Here is a 15,510-nt window from a genome sequence, read left to right on the forward strand (position 1 = left end):
AGAGAGAGAGAGAGAGAGATGATCAAATCCACCACTTCCGATGGCCATGACCCACCTCCATCTACCGACACCTCAAGTCCTTTGCTGACAGGTGTCCCTGTTCACAGTTTGGGACCCCACCCCCCCCACATCATCGATCTTACCCTTCTCTAGGGACTTGCTTTTTGACCGCAAACTAGCATGACTATGAAAAGCTTAGCTCAGCCAGCCAGCCAGCCCTATCCTTGGTTCATGGCGCGTCTCGCAGGTTTTGAACCGGAATTGGCGAGCCATGGCCTCTGCTTCCTGTTCAATGAAGGAGCTATAAAAGTGCTAAGAGATCCTTGTGGTGGAAATTCAAGTGAATTCCTTCTTTTGGTCTTTTTATATATATATATATATAATTCATGCTGGTCTTTCTTTGATGTGTGGTCAAATTTGTAACCATGCTTCTACCAACTCTTTTGTTCATCTTACAGGGACCCAAAAAACTGATCTTCTTTTTGTTTCTTTACCAAGTTTTCTGATTTTGTTAAAAAAAATAATATAAATTATATTATGTAACGTTACATAATAGTTTAAATTATTTAGTTAAGATGATTTTTTTAATATAATATTAAAATTTTTGATAACAAAAATAGTAACGAGTTCGAATTTCATCATCTCTATTTATTTGATAAAAATTAATTACAAGATAAAGCTGGTCTTTGTAAATTTCAAGCACAAAAAAATTTCACTTGAGGAAATGTGTTAGAAAATAATATAAATTATATCTTAAAAATTTATTTAATAATTTAAGATATTAAATTAAAATAATTATTTGATAAATACTACTTCCATTTTATAATAGACTGAGATGACATTTTGAATTATCAAACCCTAGCGTGAATGAACATGCTTGACCATAAATAAAAAAAAATAAAAAAATAGTAAAAAAAAATAATGGCATTATCCCTTTAGATATTTATCCCATGCGAATGACATACATCATGGGTGAGTGAAATACATGTCATTTTTTAATTCCATTTTATTAAAGAAAAGAAAAGGTCTAGGAGGTAGGAATAGGGTAGCCAATAAGACAATGGCTACAACGTTTTAACTTTACACAGACTCAGAGTGAAAACACTACAAAGACCCTATCCCATGACCTGAAGACTACATAAAGGTGTTAGTTGACAGATTGAGATTTGTGAACATCTTTTGTTTGGAGGTGAAATAGAAAGAAATACAGTGAATTATGGAAATTGTATATATGTATAAACAATATGAGAGGCCTCGATCACACAGGTAGAACAATTCCATAATTCATATATATATATATATATAATAAATATCCGGATCAATTTGCGTGTATTTTAATTAATTTTTAGGTTTAAAATTAATAATTATTAAAATTTTCACTTAACTTTAAAATATATGAAGACTTGAATCAGTAATTTTTAAAAATTAAATAAAAATAACAAGATATTATTAAATAAAACTCTATAGTGTTAAAGACAAGAGAGTTTCTTGTCCTTGACGATGTTCACATTAGTGGGAATTAGCAAGAACATGGCAGGATTTATAATATACTTTCATCAATTCAAATCCCAATCCATTGAAATGCATGTTGGATTATGTTACTATATCGATTTGTTGGTAGTTAACATGCATTAAATAACAACATTTTAGAGTTTTTTTGTTTTCAAAGTAACACGATATAGATATATTTTTTTGAAAAAATATAATTTTAAGAATGGTAATTAATATGTACGACTCTAAAATTATATGTCTGATCTATAACTTTAGTTATTTGGGGTAATTTTTTTAGCCACTTAAGTTATGGATGCATGATCTTTTTTTAGAAAAATAAATAAAATTTTTTAAAAGTTGATTTGTTGTTTTTCTATTCAAAATTACTACACCTTTTAATTTTTTTCCTATTTAAAAATAATAAGTTTTTTTAGTTTATTTTTTCTATTTAACATCACTAGGGTTTTTTAGTTCTAATAAAGTGTTATAATAACTTTTTGAAAAGTGAAAATTTTAATGATTAAAAATCGAATATTTTAGGTATTTTTCTAATGATTATGATGTTTTTTTTATCTTTAAGAGTTTTGGCTTATAATAAACCTCCATCTGTATCATTAACTCTTGCTAAAAAAATAAACTCAATAACTTGTATTCAACAAACTTAGTTAATAAAATAAGATTAATTCAACAGATGAAAACTCATTCTAATTCATTTGATAAGAATTTTGATATCGTGGATAATTAAGTAGATTAAATCAAATTCTTAACCAATGTAACATAAATATTTTAAAAACAATAATCCAAAAGGTAAAAGTTTTTTTTTATTATACATATAGTGTTGTTGTAAGGCAATATATTCAATTTCTCACTCTTTTTTTTTTTGTCACATAACACTTGATTTTACTTAAATTTTGAATTTTAGATTATTATTGTAGAATATTTAAGTTAGATGGGTTAATAATTTGATTTAATATATAAGATATTAAACTGAATTAATCATGTTTTGTCAAATTCTTATTTTATAAATTATAATAATTTTTTTCATCCATATATATTTAAATTTACATACAACTTTAAAATTGCAATTTTTAAACTATGACCTTTAAACTAATCTATTTTTAAAATAAGTTCTCAACTGTATTATTTTGAATTTTTTTTTTCTTATGCAACTTTGAAAAAAAAAACATATCTTATTCTATTCAAAGTTATTTTCTCTTCAAAATATATCAAAAAAATATTTTTTTAATTTTTTATATTACATATAAAAAAACTAATTTTTTTTCAATTTAAATGAGAACAAAAGAATTCCACCGCAAAAACAACAGCAGCACCTCAATCTTTGACTGCAAAATGTGGCTTAATTTGACATTGATTAACACCACACATCAGATTTGGAGTCATCACAGAGCCCATGAGCTGATGACAATCAAGGGGTGATGATGCCTGGTAAGGGATAATGTGTGTCCAAAGAAGGAAACAGTGTTGTTTGGTAACGAGAACAGTGAGCGTGAAATCCGGTGAGAGATTGATGTTAGCAGTAATAAGAGAGAGAGAGAGGAGGGCAGGAGAGCTAGGGATAGGCTAGTTGTAGTGGTACGGAGGAAGGGAATCTGATGCGGACATGACGCGTCCGAAATCAGAGGGAAGACCCAATTATTGTTTCCCACGCTGCCCGACATCTATGATTCTGTCGGTTCTGTCCACCACCACCACCACCACCACCCTCCTCCTTCTACTTCTATCTCATCAGAAGTCCCTCTCAATCTCTCAAAACTCCTGTCCTCTATTCTCACGCTTATAGCTTCTTGAATTTTCTTGGCTCTCTCTAGTCTGAGTCGTCTGTCCATTAGCCACGGAGCCACCATTAGCCACGGAGCCATCCTATGATCTTGTCTATCCAACATTTTACTAATCATAGATTTAGAGTGGGGATCATGTTTGGAATCGTGTGTAGCCCACCACAAAATCTGTGCGTTTTGGTGGAAAATTGTGTTGCATGAACTTGTAGTATTACTATGTTGTTGTTGGGTTTGGTTTTTTTTTTTTAAAAAAATTAGGTTTGAAACATTCTAGCTCTGACCATGGAAGAAAAAAGTTGACAAAGATATTGTTTTTTTTTTTTTTTTTTTTTTTTTTCCAGAAGTTGACAAAGATCTCACTTGTGAAATCTATCTCAAATGATTGCATTTGTTCTATGTGTATATTGTATGATGTATTTGTAAGCACTCTTGGGATTTTTTTGCACATTGAAGTGTAGTTTGAGATTGCATTTTAGATGGTGTTTCATAAAAAAATTTAATTTAATTTTGGTTTTTTATTTATTTATTGATGTTAAAAATAATTTCTAAAAAATAATAAAAATATTATTTTAATGTATTTTTGAATGAAAAATATTTTTTTAAAAAATAATTATTACACTCCTAGGCACTCTGAAAAGAAATATTGCATGTGATTTATTGCATGGTATCAAAATTGATAATACATTATGTTAATTATTGCATGCAATCTTAAGGGCAACGGAATTGCCTTTTACTTGAAATAATTTGTTAGGTACCTATATAGTCCTATATATATATAATTATATTACTTATAATTGCATTAAGGTGTAAGGACAACCTAATGAGGAGAAAAAAGAAGCTATGTTTCTCTAATAATGCTTGTATTATTGATCCTTAAGAGCAAAAAATGCTTGAATAATTGGAATTTGAAAGGTAGCTAGCTCCCTTGTTTGAATCCAATTCTTCTATCTTTGTCAAGATCTAGCTTCTGTTTGTTGACACAATCTATTTTTCTTTTTGTTTTTTCTTCTAATTTTCTAATCTCAGCCTTTTTTCCTGCTAAGAAATTTAAATCAATCAAGAATTAAAGGGGCCCTACTTGATTAATAATGCCAATGCTTCTACCTAACTCATCACATCCCTTCCCCACCACCAAAGAAACAACATCATTGTAGATTAAACAAAAGAATCGGTACCTTAGTGTACCAAATTCAATTAATTAGCACAATTCTCTCTCACTTTATATATATGTTTTTTTTTTTTTTAAAAAAAAACTATAATTTAATAGCACACAATCTTCATTTACGAGACAACATTAATGTGTACAAGGAAGTGTCAAATATTTTTTATTTTAAAAATTAAATAAATGTATTTTCCATGCTTTTTTGATGATTTCAATGTGCATATACACCATAAAAAACATAAATAAATATAATTTTATTACAAAGCACTTAGCAACACATAAAGTGGGTGTTTAGGATCTAAGATGGACGTGTTTTTGAAAAAATTTTGATTTTTTTTATTATTATATTTTAAAAAATAAATTTTCAAGTAAAATCATATTTTTAAAAAAACATTTGTTATCACTAAACCAAAAGCTTGTAAATTCTGTACTCTTATAGTATATCCGAAAACTGGAGATGAAATCCGTTAGTCACCCCGTAAACCAAGAAAAGATTAGGCCGACAGAGGTAATCCCAATTGTGTAGTATTTCAAGACTAACGAGTTTTACAACTAACAAAAACAGTAGCCGTAGTAGGAATATTGTCTTGTTTCAAGCACAGAGAGAGAGAGAGAGAGAGAGAGAGCTAAGCAGTGAAGCCGCAAACCTAAGCTGCTAGAGCTGACTAGCTGACCCCAGTAAGAAACCCGTTTCTGGAGCCGACTGAATATGTCGTGCCTGGCTACCCCTATAACAGAACACTGTAAAAGCTGCTGAAGCTGCTGCTGCTGCTGCTGCTGCTCTCTCTCTCTGTCTCTGTCTCTCTCTCTCTTCCCTGCCTTGCACCGCACCCTGTCCTCATACCTCAGAATTTTTCAGATTCTCCCTCTCCCATCTATCTCTACATAAATTCCCCTCTATTACCCCCTTGCCACCCACATTTCACATCCTCACAAACTACACGCACATTGACAGAAAATCACTCTTCTTTCTTTCTTCAAACACGACAAAACATAACCAATCCTCACTCCTCCAACACTCTCTTTGCCCCCAAAAGCCAAAATGCCGGCAGAATTATCAAGCAGCGAAGCAGGAAGGAGACCACAACAATCGACAGCTGCAACATTAACTAAGCCAGGAGGAGCACCACCTCAAGAACAGGAGCACTTGCCATGTCCACGTTGTGACTCAACGAATACTAAGTTTTGTTACTACAACAACTACAACTTCTCTCAGCCTCGTCACTTCTGTAAGTCTTGCCGCCGTTACTGGACTCACGGTGGCACCCTCCGGGACATTCCTGTTGGTGGTGGCACTCGGAAAAATGCTAAAAGGTCGCGTACTTCAGCTACTTCTCCTGCCTCCTTCGTGGGTCCTATTACAGGCACTAATATTGATGGCTTACCACTGCCTGCTACCCCAGTGCTGCTCCCACTCACAGCCAATCAGGGTTTGTCCGTCCACTTTGGTGGTGGTGATGGGAAGGGTAACGGTGGTGGTCTGGGTGGGAGTTTTACCTCTTTGTTGAATACTCAAGGCCCAGCTGGGTTCTTGGCTCTTAATGGGTTCGGGCTTGGAATTGGGCCTGGGATTGAAGATGTGAACTTCGCTCTTGGAAGAGGGCTGTGGCCTTTTCCGGGAATGGGAGATGTTGGCGCTTCCGTGGGTGGTAATGGTGGGGCTGCCGTCACAGCTGGATTGGGCAACACATGGCAGTTTGAGAATGGTCAGGAAAATGGGTTTGTCGGCGGGGATTGCTTTTCTTGGCCTGATCTTGCTATTTCAACTCCTGGGAATGGTCTTAAATGATGTAGCAGCATGTTAATTCGGTGTTTCTTGTTTTTTTTCTTTTGGCTTTTGGTCCTAATTAAGGATTGCAGGGTTTAGTTACTATGTAGTATTCAAGTGTTGAGAGAGCAAATTAGGGTTGAAATTAGAAAGAAAATTAAAATTACTGTGACTTTTTTTTTTTTTGTTTTTTTTTTTCTTGGAGTTTGACTCTATGAGATGTGATTTGGTTACTTTATGTGCCCTCTCCTTTTGGTAGTTTAACATGCTCCTTATTTGTTTTACATGTGTACTTACGATGATTGCATTACATGGCCTTCTTCAGTTCCTTTGACGACACTGATTTGCCCGCCTCTTCCAAGTTTAACGATTCCTGATGATAATCATGAGTGATTTTGAAATTTTTTATTTGAAAATAAATTAAAATAATATATTTTTATTTATTTTTTATATTAATATATCATACAATTCAAAAAACACTAATAAAAAAAGTTTCAATGTGAGTATTGGGATTTTCACCTACTTTTTTTTTTTTTTAATTTTATTATTTATTACTTCGAAGGCCCACTAAAAGTTAAGCTATCCTATCCACACCCAGGCATTATAGTATCATTAAGATTACGAGAGTTAAAGCTATTTCCAGGCCTATAACCCGCTCATGAATTATCCATCCGCACCTAGGCATTATTCAATGAAAAAAAATTATATATTTATAATTTATTTATTGTGTTTTATGTAATATATATTAAATTTGAGTAGGGTTGGTTAATGTCTATACTTTATTTTTTACTTGTTAAGTAAACTAATTATCCAAAAAAACTATATTATTTGAATTTAAGTGAAATTATCATTCTTAATTGACAATCTCTTTTATGATTATATAATATTTCAGCTTAATTGAAAAAACAATCGCCCATTTCATGCAAAAGAGTAAAAGCAACTACGAAAATGTAAAGTGCATGGTGTTAACTTTTTATTTTTTATTTTTTTATTTTTTTTTGTGAATAAAATTATTTGACTGATCGAAATGTACCTTTGTAATCTAGACATGAATAAGCTTTTGTATCTTGGATAAACTTGCGGGTCTAATTTACTAGGCTTAGTAGCATCTAGTTTATTATTTTTTTAAATTTAAATTATACTTAATACAATCTTTCTTAATTTTTAATTTTTTTGGTTAAATTTTTTTAATGGAAATTAATATTTTTTAACTATTTTTTTTATTTGATAATGCTTCAAATATATTGTAATTTATTTGTAATTGAAATAAAAGAAAACCAAACTTTCTTGAAATACAATGTATTATTAGCTGCTAAAGAGTTCCTCATAGAACAATCTATTACTGTCACACTGTCATGTATTTGTTGATTTGAAAGTAATTGAAATAAAATTCAATTCTACCTCAATGTAATAATATCACTCTCTAAAAAAAGGATTGACTTGATTTTTATAATGCAAAAGCAACAATCTTTATAACATGAATTTGATCTCTTTAGTGCAATAACATCACCATTATTGGATTTCCCCTAATCACTTAAAATTTTTCTAAGTACGAGTTTCATCCTCTCATTGAGTTCTTCCTAGCCACTTAAAAGTTTTCTAAGTACGGGATCCACCCCTAATGGTTTCCTCTAATGAGTTCCTTCAACGAGAGTTCCTCCAATGATTTCATTGAAAATGAGTTCCTCCAACAAGTTCTTACCATGGATCCTTCTTAGCCACATAGAAATATTTCTATGTACTTCAAAATATTTCTAAGTAGAAGCTCATTCTCCATGGATTTCTCCACTTACTAGAAATATTTCTAAGTAGCGTGTTTGGCTAAGACACTGCTGGGTTTGGCGTTTGCTGGACCTAACACTTGGGTTTGGTAGGTGCTCCCATGTCCATAAGCTTAGCTTGACAGGATGCTAGGTCAATAGGGTGGGCCTATCATGTGTCTCCCAAGGGTGTCAAGCTCGAGGATTTTTCACCATCGTACCCAAGCATGGTTGGACACTCCATGTTTGTCTAGGCCTAATGCATGACCAAATCCAATACACCGGCCCATGAATTCAAAGATAATGCTCAAATCTAATGCCACATCTTTACAAATTTTTACATAAATTTTAAAGCGATTATTTATCAACAAATAGACTTAATTAAACAAATCTAATCTCCACTAACACAATTAGGTGCATTGAAGTCTTTCATGATCTACAATGTCTCTATCTCTTAGTTGGATAAAAGGAGTGAAACACAGCTTACGATACAAAATTAATTTATAAGGGTGAAATAACTCTCTAACCCTTCCACTTTAGCAAAAGAGTAAGGTTTATGGATTATAAATATCCCTTGAAACACCAAGGTTAAAGGTTTACATCTCTTCTTTCTTAATATTTTTAACATACATATTTTCATGGTTTATTTGTCTAAAATATTACTACATTTTCTCTTTCTAAAAAGATACTTATTTGAGTATATGAGAGTCCCCAAATCTATCAAAGAAAACCTTTTGCAAGTTCTAGTCACCTTGACTTATTAGGCACTAGCCATATTGGTTAGGAAAAATGAATCAAATTAATAAAATCAAGAGATTAATAACTCATCCAACACTTAAAATTTGCTCCTAAGTTACTTGAATTTTTTTTGTACCTTATTGGTGAGCATAACATTTTTGTTTCCAATTAATTTATGAATTTATTCAATCAAAATTTGATGTTTTATGTTTTTTTGTGTGTTTTATTCATGATAGTTTTATAAATGTACTATTTATTTTGATATTTTTTTTGTGCATGCTTTTTTCTACAATTAATATTTTTTTTTATTTTATATTTGTAGACTTTAAATTAATTATTTTACGTTTTTTTTATGTCAAATCAAAATAAATTCTAATAATCATAAATCTATCATAGGGAAAAACACAAAAAAAGTAAAATAATTCATTTAAAGTCAACGAATAAAAAATATATATTTTGAAAAATTATAATTTTATGTATCTATATCAGAATTTAGTATTTATTAGTTTTTTTATAGGATTTTTCTTGTTCCTTTTTGTAAGATAATACTACGTGAATCATATTAAGCACACGCACATACATTGAGATTTATTATTTTTTGTTCATTTGATACTTTCTTATTCTAGTTTGGTAAGAGAATATTATGTTTGTATGATTATTATATAGATAAATATTTTAGGAATATTTAGATTATATATTTCTATATATTTTAGGCAAGTTTAGATTTTTTATTAATACTTATTGCTTGATAGACTTTTATGCATGAGTATTCCATATTTACATAAGAGAACAAAGAATTGAAATCCATCAAAATAAAAAATCTTCTTGAGCTAAGATCAGTTTGTTTTTGATTATTTTAAGGTGAAAAAAACTCAAGTGGAACTCTCCTTCATTGAATGGAACTTGTTGATACCAAAATCAATCATTTTGATGGCGCGAATTAATATCAACGATGATTTTCTCTCTTTACCTTTGAAATTTAGCAATTCTCTTTTTCTTCTATTAAATCAGAGATTTTAAAATAATAATAAAAAATTTTGGTCTAAAATTGACTTTGTTCTTAAGATAGCGTTTGGGAACGTGGTGCAAACCGCGTTCCCACCAAATTTGAATTTTTTTTTTTGCTAAAATTGAGTGCGGTTTGTATTTTTTGGATCGTTTTGATGTGCTGATATCAAAAATAATTTTAAAAAATGAAAAAACATCATTGGCATGCATTTTGGCACGAAATGTTATTTGAAAAGCAACCGTTACCACACTGCCAAACACGCTCAATTATCTCAAAATTTGAAGGGCCCATTCTCTCCATTTTTTTTAAATTGAAAAGTATGGGGACTATAATGAACATTGCACTCATACTATGATAATGCTACCCATTCTCTCCATTTTCTTTTTTAAACTTTGATCCCTTGTAATTTAATCTCATTCTTCCCTAACAAATTAATCTAAATCGGCCTTCAATTTGACACTATAAGGGCCAAGTAAAAAAATTATTTGGGACAAAAAAAATTCATTGCAGAAGTTAGTGAATTATGAGTGATGCTACAGGGCATATAAAACATTATTATTATTATTTTTTGATTTACGTGGGTGTCCGGGCCAGTTTGCGTGCACCACGACTAATCCCACGGCTCACTGAACATCCTACAAACCCAGCGGGCATGTAAGGCACCGCAGGGGTGACAGGCGTGCACGATGAGGTTTGAACCCAGGATGCAGAGGAAGGAAACAAGTCCCTTCAACCGCTATATAAAACATTATTTTTCCTACGCGTTTTAGTGCTTTGTACTAGATCATTAGCCTAGGATGCGTTGCAGGTTAGATCAATCTTTCTTAATGTAATTTTTTTTTTCAAGCATTGATAATGTATTTTCTATCAACTTTTGTAATTATAAATTTAAAATATGATTTATAGTGTATGAAATCTTTTTTTAAAATATTAATAAAATAATATATTAAATATATATTTTTTAAATATTAAATCTATAATATATTATATTAAATATATATTTTTATATTAATCCATGATCTAGATTATAAGATCTTAAACAACCTAATTTTTTAGTGTTTTGTTAATAATACCAACAATAACAATAACAACAATGTTTTATGGTTTATTGTTTACACAATATGTAAACTCCCGATGCATTGATGTAGGAGATGATTATATTCTCGCGAATACGACTTTCAATCAGTATTTACTTCCTGCCATGATAGGCTTTGAAGAAGCTCTGAAGTCCACCGGCGCCAGTGTCCACTGTGATGCATCCCTTAGTCACGCCGACAATATCTTTCCCTCCTTCCGCAGCGTACTTCGCATCTCCATTGATCCTGCCTGCTGTCCAGTTCCTACAAACCAATAGATTCGACTTTATTCCACTAGACTTTTGCTTTGTTTTAACACCGATAATTTATATAGTACAAGATGCTTATCAATCTTACATCTCCTAGTTATTTTAATCATAGCTTTAACATCTACCCCATTTATTGGCTAGGTCCAAAACCCGGATTTTAGGTTTTGACCTGGTCACCGGGTTGGCCGGGTCATTTTTTTTTTTAAAATCAAAATGACGTTGTTTTAGTAAAAAAAAAAAAAAAAAAAGCCAATATGTTTGCAACCGGTCTTGATCAGGTCGCTGAGTCAACCTGTTAGGTCAAACAGATTTTTCCTTCTCCCTGTATTTTCTTCAACTCAGCTCAGTTCCAACCCCGGGGTCAACCCATTAGGCCGGGTTGAGTTTCAAAACTATGATTTTAATATTAATATTACTATAATTCTATCCAAGTTCATAACAAATATTTTTTTTTATTTTTGCATATAAAAATCTAAATTATCTTTTAACATATTGCTCCACCTATAACTATTCATATAATAATAATGACATATCATTTATATATTATAAGATAATTTGTTAAAAAAAATAAGATTATGATCAATTAAACGTAATTGTAAGTAAACTGCATCATTACTAAATGCCAAAATTCATATTAAATACAATTAATTTTTTAAAATTTAATATTAAAACAAATTCACCAATAATTAAACATAATTTATGAAACAAAACCTAATTGATATTTTCATGCTCAATTACATTAAATCAAATTCAAATGCATTACAAATTAATATAATTTTTAACAAATTCATCATCTTATAAACCAGATATCCTCTGCTATACGCTTTGTACAGTTATTAGGTATATATTTCTAACGTGGACTGTGCTTGTACTCCACTGGACTTTGCTTTGCTTAACACTGATCAGGTTATCGTGCAAGATGGAGCGCTTGGATGTACAAACATTCTTGATGCCCTAGTGGATGTGGCTTATTCTGCTCTAGAAAAGGCTGGCGCAAAGGAAGTTGAGATTATTAAAGTGACAGAAACAAGAGGGCCATCCGGCGAGGGCCATCCGGCGAGGGAACGGAAATCGCGACTGTTGCTAATGCATAAACTTATAATAACAACCTGACAAAGCGTTTTAAAAATAATGTTGGGACACCAAAGAGGTCAGAGAGTTGCATGTTTTCTTTATTTGTTCAAGATTTCAGAAGGGGGAAGGAATGTTATGGTCTACCCCCTTGATTTCTGATCCAGAGCCTCCTAGATAGAAATTGTGGAATCAGTTTTTTGTTGTTCCTAAATAATATTCACACATGTTGCTTTTCTGCTTGAAACATGTACTATAGAGTCTGCCATGGAGGATCTAGGATCAAACTTCTTTCGAGGACACTCATCTTGTCTTTATACATATAAAGTACTTGAGCATTGCAAATTGGTTGTGCTTTTCTGGCTTTTACCCAATTTCATATCCATTTATGTTTCTTTTAGCTCTTCCACAAGTTAGCATGGATACTTTCAATGTATCAGACAAAGAAACAAGTGTACTTGCTGCAAAAATTCCATGAGTTTCATCATGTTAGGCAAAATGTGCAGAAGCTACAACCTTAATTTAATTATCAGAGGTGAAACAACAATGTAATGCTTGGAGTCAAGCAGATGCTGTCCTGAAATTTAACATGATAAATCAAAGAGATCTCAACGGGTCCATAAGATAGGTATTACACAAGCACCATGATGAATAATACAAACGCAAGCATTACAGCCACCTTTACCCCCCTAAACTATGAGGCCCACTATTGATTGAGGTAATGCTGCTTAATTAATGCCGATAAACAAGCTGGTTAAGGTATTCCTCCACAGTAGTGTATTTGACATCAGGGTATAGCTCAGAAGCCTCTACACCGAATGATGGCTCAATCTCAAAGTTTGTCTGATCTCCATTTACAAAACAAGAGTGGCAAATTGCTAAAGTCAGTTTGCGTCGAAAGTCTGAAGTTTCTGCAAAGAGAGGAGAAGCAATGTCAAGCTGTCTTCACCATGTTAACTTTGAAGAACTGAAACTAAGAACAACAGTATTTCTAAAAATTATCCAACTCAAGCTGACAGAGCGCTAAAGGATGCTATTGAAATGAATAGATTTTCCTCTGCCAGGGTATGGCATTTTACATTCAAAGTCAATGAGATCAGTTTCATACCTTGAATATTCTTCAAGATTTGCTCCTCTGGAACATAGACCCTTTCAATTGTTTTCCCTATCTTCTTCTCCCACAAAGAAACAAGATCATTGGATGAGATGATGTTGGCTGGGGGTTTAATGTTGAGGATTTTGTTCACTGTTCTTGGATCATCCACTGCTTTGATAGTGTATGTGGCAATGTCCTCTTCCTTGTTGAAAACCACTGTAGATCAACAGATGAAACTGTAAGATTTTGTTAAGCATGGACCTGCATGTTGCAATCCACCATATACTTTGAAAAAGTTGCTTAATGTTTACACTATCAACTAAACCACAGTGCAGGAAACAACCCAGAGTCGGTAGGTTAGTCTCCAAGGGTTTAATTAATTCCATATGGACGACACTCAAGCAAGAAGGATCCTTTAGTAAAACACTGTAATTGAATACTAAAAGATGCTGTTACCTTTTACATTTCCATCACCTAAAATGACAAGTCTATCTCCATGGGAAGCAGTAGCTCCAGGTTGGTTCGAAGTTGTTGTTACGGCAGTGCTCCTAATGCTTGAAGCCTGGACATGTGAATGGAGAAAAGACCCCGGACCCCCAGAACTACGTTGGTTCAAAGCTGGAAGAAATTAAGAAACCAGCGAAAGAATTAGATGCCACACATGTGTAAGGAATTCCTTCAGCCTCAATAGCTCTTCGAATTTTAGCCTTTGAAGCAGCCAATCCTGTTGCTGGTTCAACAATATGCGCTCAATCCACATCATTTGTAAACTCTGATGGGATAAATCTCTGCAATAAAAACAAATCTCATTAGCTACCCTGATTCATTCAAGAATAAATAAATTTGAATATACCAAGCATTTTTCTTTTCATTTCTTTTGAATTACAAGGACATAAAGCCTGGGTCCGGTATGAAGCCAGAGTGAAAACATGCCAATTCATCCACTCAAACAAATTTAACTACCTACCTTGATATTTCCAGCTTCTTTAATGGCAGCAATGATGTTGACTTGATTATCTACCTGGTCATGAGCAATGGAAGATATCACAACATCCACTTGCTTTATTGCCTTCGCCAAACTCTCATGATCCAACAAGTCTCCCTACAAAACAAAAAACAAATATAAATAAATACCACCATACGAATAAACAAATCATACAAAAGATTCTTACACACCAATGTGACAGTAAACTAATGTTTCACCACTTAACATTTGTTACATCAGTTCGTACAGAATCTTCATATGATTTTAGTTTGTAACGGAACACTTACAATTAGGAAATTGACACCAAGATTCTTGAAGTTGTTAATGACAATGGATTTTGCAGGGCTAGAGAGAGTGGACTCTCTGACAAGAACAAAAGTTGGGTGGCCTTCCTTGATACTTGCTTCTACAATGAATTTTCCTATGTATCCTGTGCCTCCAATGAGTAGAATCTTGCTTTTATCTGCCATTGCTTAAACTTTGTGGCTAAAGAGAACAATTGACGCTTAAAGGAGTAAAAGAGATTGAGTCGCTTATTTATAGAGGGATACTGTGACGCATGTGATGATGATTCTGAGGGTAAAACCTGCTATGGTGAACTGGAATGTTACATCATGGTAGTCTATATATATATATATATATATATATATATCATAATAAAGTCAATTTTCAAAGCAAAATACATGCTATCTATTCTCTCTATTCTTTTGTTTCGATGATGAGATTTTTATTTTGATGACTTTCCTGTTTGCTTTGGCTGGCAAAAGCCCCCACATAGCGACAGTATGTCGACGGTCAGAACAGGAAAAATCCATTGGTGATTATATGGTAATCGTAATGGTAATTTAACAAAAACATAAGGGCCTAAGTGTCATGATGTTGCATCTGCTGTTCACGCAGAGAGAATTGCACTATGGATTAAAAGTCTCTGTAGGTTACTTCTTGCTCTGGTTTGGCTGAGCAGCGTTGGATTGGTGGCTGGTTCTTCGGAATTTGTGGTTGGCTGTTTTCACACTTGCTTTAGGAAGGTGATGGCTGCACTGTAACGTTTGGAGTCGAGAAATTTTATTTGACGTCTATTCCTTCGTTGGTTATGATCTACTGATCCTATAGCCCTTGCGTTGTTAATGTCTTTGCTCTCGCGTGATTGTTGAGTTGCTAATTTTGATCGACGATTTCTAGTGGTTAATTCTGAAAATGGTTTGCTTCTGCAGATTGGGTTTTTGTCGTCAACCTTTGTTCACCCTATGGAATTGCCTGTTATTAGAGTTCAGCCGAGTGCGATC

The 15,510-nt window shown here is 32.7% G+C and overlaps 1 protein-coding gene and 1 pseudogene across 1 annotated transcript; one reads left to right on the top strand and one right to left on the bottom strand.

Moving 5' to 3' along the window:
- Positions 1 to 5,038: 5,038 nt before the first annotated feature.
- Positions 5,039 to 6,504, top strand: LOC118063205 (dof zinc finger protein DOF3.4). The gene has a single exon (XM_035077169.2). The coding sequence runs from the start codon at positions 5,495 to 5,497 to the stop codon at positions 6,239 to 6,241; it is 747 nt and encodes a 248-aa protein (XP_034933060.1). The 5' UTR covers positions 5,039 to 5,494; the 3' UTR covers positions 6,242 to 6,504.
- Positions 6,505 to 12,122: 5,618 nt separating this feature from the next.
- LOC118063204 (phenylcoumaran benzylic ether reductase POP1-like) lies at positions 12,123 to 14,749 on the bottom strand (annotated as a pseudogene).
- Between the last annotated feature and the right edge of the window lie 761 nt (positions 14,750 to 15,510).

This window comes from Populus alba, chromosome 7, assembly GCF_005239225.2.
Source record: "Populus alba chromosome 7, ASM523922v2, whole genome shotgun sequence".
NCBI classification, from domain to species: domain Eukaryota; kingdom Viridiplantae; phylum Streptophyta; class Magnoliopsida; order Malpighiales; family Salicaceae; genus Populus; species Populus alba.

Bases quoted from the DNA above. Each gene is read 5' to 3' on its own strand.
- LOC118063205 (XM_035077169.2), top strand. From the start codon at position 5,495: ATGCCGGCAGAATTATCAAGCAGCGAAGCAGGAAGGAGACCACAACAA.